Source organism: Grus americana, chromosome 3, assembly GCF_028858705.1.
Source record: "Grus americana isolate bGruAme1 chromosome 3, bGruAme1.mat, whole genome shotgun sequence".
Taxonomy (NCBI): Eukaryota; Metazoa; Chordata; class Aves; order Gruiformes; family Gruidae; genus Grus; species Grus americana.
In genome coordinates, this window is record NC_072854.1 from 2,720,989 (window position 1) to 2,726,988 (window position 6,000).

The 6,000-nt window shown below is 46.1% G+C and overlaps 1 protein-coding gene across 3 annotated transcripts in view; it reads right to left on the reverse strand.

The window, feature by feature from the left end:
• The window catches only part of KIF13B (kinesin family member 13B), a 134,310-nt gene extending 130,987 nt beyond the window's left edge, over nt 1-3,323 (reverse strand). For all 3 annotated transcript variants that reach the window (XM_054819277.1, XM_054819276.1, XM_054819275.1), the window contains exon 1: nt 3,182-3,323. In XM_054819277.1, the coding sequence (XP_054675252.1) occupies nt 3,182-3,236 (55 nt within the window). In that variant the 5' untranslated portion in view covers nt 3,237-3,323. The remainder of the gene's footprint in view (nt 1-3,181) is intronic.
• Between the last annotated feature and the right edge of the window lie 2,677 nt (nt 3,324-6,000).

Here is a 6,000-nt window from a genome sequence, read left to right on the forward strand (position 1 = left end):
TCTAACAAAATAGTACTGAATTATTTAATACATAATAGCATGCTAATCGAGAGCCCAGTTTGCAAAGTAGAAAGTATGCTAAAAAAAGTAAAAAGTCACAATTGCTACCTAGCAGAGCCCACAACTTCAGACGTGACGCTGCAAGCGCGTTGACGTAGTAGTAGTTTTACCAAAGCGTGGCTTCCACGCACAGTTTGCAGGATTGGGGTGTAATTTGAAGCAAGATGCAAAAAAGTAACCTAGATGCAAACCCTCAAGAAACTCAAGCACAACTATGAATGCTGTCCTTCACTGCCAAAAATTAGTACTATAAACTTACTTCCTAGATTACCACTTTGCATGAGAATGAAGCAGGACCCTCAATACTATCACCTTGGAATGTGAATACTGTGAATAACCAACTATTTGATACAGAAATCCCTTCAACATGCACGCAAGGAACCTTTTACACTTTTATGAGCTGTATAAATTAGTAACAGTTAAACATACCACTTTTATTAACCTAATAAACCCTCGCCTAAAGAAATTCATAATTCAAAAACTAAAGACAACCACCACCACCACAAGTAAACACTGAGAATATTTTAAAACTTAAATTTCAACAGTTGTAACAATCTGACACGTTTGCAGTTTTAAGCTTTTCGGTACAGAGGGAAGGAAAGAACATTACTCGTGATCCTGAAGAAAACAAATACTTGCTTCAGGTCCAAAGCCCCAGAAGTTCATACAAATACTACTTAGAACAAAGTGCATATTAGAGAGCTTCCAAGAAAGCTGCCTCTTGCCTCAAAGCTTATTAAAAAAGCAAAGCCACAGAAGTCTTACAACAGGACGACTCTTCAGAGAACCAGTTACACAAATGCTTAAATCTAACATCAAGTAGGTAAGAAAAATACTAGGCTTCATATCACCGTTGCTATAAATTCTAGAAGCATCAGAAATACTGCATGGAGGTATCAGTTGTTTAGAACAGACCAAAACATCTGGGCTGTGACAAATAATCCACTTGAAAAAAATCAATTCTAGGACATTTTGTTTCGGGGAGAAAAAGGCATTGATCTTTCAGGCTAGACTTACATGGATTTACGTATTGCTCACAAAATAACAGGATGCTCAATAGCTGTAAAGCGGTTCTTACAGAGAGGAGGTACGCCCTGATTGCCAAGCAACGTGCCAAGAGCGCGGGGTTCAGGTCCCTCTTCTCCCTGACGAAGTGCAAGGACTGATACTCAAATATCCCTCACTCCTGGATGAGCCTCCTAACAATCAGGCTACAGCCATCCTCTCTGGCCCATAACATTTTTAAGTTTATACAGAATAAAATACCTCTGATAGCCAGATACACTCTCCTGTTCTCCCAGATTTATGCAGCTCAGTATTAGGATATTCCCCAGCAAGGCTTCAAATAGATATAATGCTCAAAATCTATTATCTTCCATTGTTTTTCCCCTTTACTTCCAGCACTTCTTCCCCAGAATTCTCTGCAGAATTCAATCCCTAGCTGGAAACAGCTTGAAGACCAGTACGGGTGCACAAACTGAGGCTGGACATATGTAGAATATACACCAGAAGGGAGTGGTGCATTGCTCATCCTTGGAAATTCAAAACCTGACCAAATGAGGCCCTGTGCAACCATATCTAATTTGACCTGCTCTGAGCAAAGAGTTGAATTAGAGACCTCCGGAGGTCCCTTCCAACCTGAATTATTGTATAATCCTGGGGTAAAGCACACTATACAGTCCGAAGATGCCTGGGTCACAGCCAAGGAAATGACCTATGACAGGAAAGGGACATGAGCAAGAGGAAAGGCCACATCTATCACTGAAACAAGGCACCACTTCTCAGCTCCTTTCCATCCCAGCTCCCACCAACGCCTCCACACTGTCACTTAATCTCCTTTCAGCAATTCTCCACAGGGATGGGTCCCTCCTCAATTTTGCGAACTGCTGCCTGAAATTTAAGAAAATGTAGGTTTTGGTCAAAATATCCTCGATTGCCCTAACCCACCAGAACTCAAGGACATCAACTCCATCTCCTCTGGTTTGGATGTGGGATTCCACAGCTCTTTTGAACCCAGTTTGACATTCCCTTGCTTTTATTTTAAAAGGTATGGAAATACTTTATTCAATGCTTTACCTTTTTTTTTATTTATTGAAAGGAATTAAAGACTTATTTTGTTTCAGATCACAGAGAAAATAAAGTGCTTCCCCACCACCACCACTTCTTGCTTCAGCTAGTAAACTGGCTTCACTTGATTCCCATTCCCCAAAAGGAATTATTGGCATACTTCTGTGAGAACGTGGGGGAAAAAAAAAAAAGCCACCCTACACATTTCTTGGATTTTTGCCATCTTCACCTTCCCATTCCTTGGCTGAAGTTGCCTTTTCGTACTTGCTTCCTCATAATTTAGAGCAAGTTTTTCTAATTACAACAAGTAATAAACATTTAAACAGATGCCCAGACCGCAGTCTGATTAACATAACCCTTAGGCAAGTTTCGCTGAGGGGAAAAAAAAAAACCCAACCCAACCCAACAACAACAAAAATGTTCTCCTGCAAATTCATGCTTCCTCTTCCATGTTTTCTTATTTGTTTTTGTTTCTTTTGTCCTTATAGTGCCTCTGTCATCTGGTTAACTCCATCCCACTCAATCACCGAGGGGTAAGAAGAGAGGTTACAGAGCTGAGGGTTGAATTAGCACAGGAAAAAATACAGAAAAAGAGGTATTTTCCCCAAAAAATCCCAGAAAGCAGGAAGACTTCTCCCAGCAGGGAACAGGGCACAGCCCAGCTGTAAAGCAGGTGCAAGGTGTGGGAAGGGGGTAAAAAACACGAAACAAAACAAACAAAAAACCCAAACCATAAAACAGGGCGGGTTTAGGAAAAAGATGTCAGGAGAGGGGAGTGCAGTCAGCTGCACTGTGAGAGCACCTCGGCTTCGCCCACAAACCTACCTGTACCTACACACGCGTGCACAATAAATAAATAAACACCTACACCTGTAAACACACACCTGCACACCCACCCGCAGGCACCCCTGCCCCTACAGACACCTATGGGGACAGGCACCCCCCGGCCTCCCGCCCCGCTCTGCCCCTCAGGCCCGCTCCCCTCACACACACCGCGGCGAGCGCCGGGAGGGGAGAGGAGGGGAGGGGGGTCGCTGAGGGAGGAGGGTCTCACCTCGCCGGTTCATGGGGCGGACGCGCACCGCCACCTTCACTTTGGAGTCCCCCATCGCGCCGCTCCAACCTCCCCGACTCCCTCGTCCCTCCTCGGCTTCCGTCTACGGAGGGACACCCGGCGGCACGGGGAGGAGCGCGGAGCGGGGCGGGGGGGTGAGACCGGGGGCGGTGGGAGGGAGGCACCGTGCGTGACCAACGTCGGGCCGGACTACAGCTCCCAGCGTGCAGCGCGGCGGCTCGCCGGGAGGGCGGGGGAGCAGCGTGGCGCGCTGCACGCTGGGAGGTGTAGTCCTGCCCGCAGCCCCCGCCTGGCCGGGAAGCATTGCATGCTGGGATATGTAGTCCTCTAGAACTGAGGCGTTTCGGGGGAATGCACCCCAAATGGCGTTTGTGGGTTGTGTTGAACAACAGGGCACTGACGGAGGGCTCAGGGCCACCCCAGGTCCTGCCACTCATCCCCTGGGTGGCTGCGGGTGACCTCCTCGCACCCCAGTCCCCACCAGTGCCTCGGGCCCTTTTTTGGGGGAATACTGGAATATTTTACGCCGAGCTGACAGCAGCATCACTGCTGAGACCAAAAACCTCACCGCAAGATTTACTCTGGGAGTAACAAAGCCAGACGGCGTTGCTTTGCTGGTCTGTGGGGTTTCTGTCTGTTAGAAATCGCGTGGCATTGAGTACCACACACCGTAACCCGGCACACAGAGCGTGGTTTTCAGTGATGGCTGGGTCTGGCTTCACCGAGCAACCTCTGGTGTTCTGCCAACACAGTTATTAACGGGCCCGTTACGATTCGCTTAACGAAGGTGGCTCACTAAAAGAGCTCAAGAGTAATAATCGGAGACGGTTAGAACAATATTACAATTTATCCCCATTAGACAGCTCGACTGCTCAAGCGCAGCCGCTGATTGCAAAGACCGAGAATGAAACTACAATGCAAAGATCCAAAAAAAACCCCAAACCCCCAAACCTCATTTAAATGGTCACAGTTGAAAACCCTTGCAGCTGCTATTTTAGTTCAAAACAAGGATTCAGTTATTTTGAAAGGCCAGATTTCAGCAAGGACAGGAAAAAAAAAAATCAGAATTATAATCCTTTGGCCCTTCAACATCAAACAAGGTTTTATGACAGAAATAAATAAATAACACATTTCCAAGTAGTCTTGAGATAAGATTTCAGAAGGTAGCACTTTTTACCCAGAAGAATTGAATTTAATATCTAGCATTTCATGCCTGGCTGACCTGAAGAATATCTTGTCAAGGCAGAGAGAAAACGAATATGGAGTTGGCATTTAAGTGACACTGGGATTAATGTCCATGTTCTTAAGACGACTGCCAGAGCATCTTGAGTTAGGAAGCTGTCTTGAAGTTAAAAAAAAAAAAGGTAAAATTAAATATCAGCAGGTCAGACCAAGCAGGGTGGCAAAAACTTGAAATAAAAATCGAGTTTTTGTCCATAGCAGCAGAAAGCATCGGCTCCTCTGCACACCGCGCTGGCGGTTCAGCCCCGCGCCACGGAGGGTTTCTGGTTGGGAAAGGGGACGTCCCGCTCTCAGCCTGCACAGTTGGTTCTTGCACTTGTGAACTTGAGGATCCAATTACAGGATGAAACCGGGCTTTGAACTTCTTGTGGTATTTTCCAGCTGGGGCCTCAGCAAACCGCACCAACGTTTTCTGAAACCGAGTACTTCGCGATGGAGATAAATATAATCATGGCTTTACAGCTGGGAGTGTGCGCAGCAAGTGGAGAGTGGGTTGTTTGTTTTTTGGGTTTTTTTACGTCAGGTTGAGTCACCTGGAATCTGATTTAAATAAGTGGGGTGAAACCCGCCAGATGTGCATGCTGCTGGGGATAGCAGGTGTCACCCAAATCCAATCCTCCTGCATCTTCTCCTCTGGTCCTAGTTACCACTGGCCTCTCTGTTACATGTAAAATTAAACAGTAAGTCTCTTGGGGAAAGGATTGCATACCACCTCTTTATTTGGTAGAAAGAGGTGCCAGTGTCTTTCAAGTACAGGGACAATAACAAATGCAAACATACAATTCTTGCAAGCTTTGCTCCAGTTTTCTACTCGGAATGAAGAATTTATTTTAAACTCTGGAAAAAAATCACTCTTTTAGCCTTCCTTCAGTTCTAATTCACATATAATCGTTGCTACTTTCTGCAAACTTCTTCAAAGATGGGGACATCCTCAGAGCCCAAAGAACCATCCTCAGCTCCGACGTCGGGTTTTATCAGGGCTCTGGGAAGGCGCGTGGGAGCAATAACTTCTCATGGCTCTCTGCAGTCCTGCCTCTGGACTTTTCCTTTCTGCAAGCCCCTACCTCCTGCAACGAATTTACAGCAATGCAACTTATCTTGCACTGGCACAAGCTACCTCAGTGTAATTACCCCACTGTGAATTCCTTGACAAGCCCTTTCCCTGGCTCGGTTGTTTCACAATCTGTGGGAAGCATCTCCCTGGAGGGGCACAGCTTGGAGGGAGGATATTGTTTCCATTCACAGCACTGGAACATGCTAATTATGCTGGGAGGAAAAGGGGGGGGGTGGCAGCTTTCACTTGGGAGGGACAGGCTGGGCAAATAGTTTGTGAAACGCCAACTTAACCCCATCTTGTAGGGAATTGTCTCCAGCTCTTTTCCCCCTTCCTAGTTACTGTAATGAGGGGCTGACTTCCCAGATTAGCTCTGGCTATTTAAATGCTAATTTAATTAACAAAACATCCTTGGGGGAGAGGCATTACTTGTCCCTCCCATTCATTTATCGAGTTTCTGAATGCAACACTATTTTCATCAGGTTGAGGAGCCACAGTTATT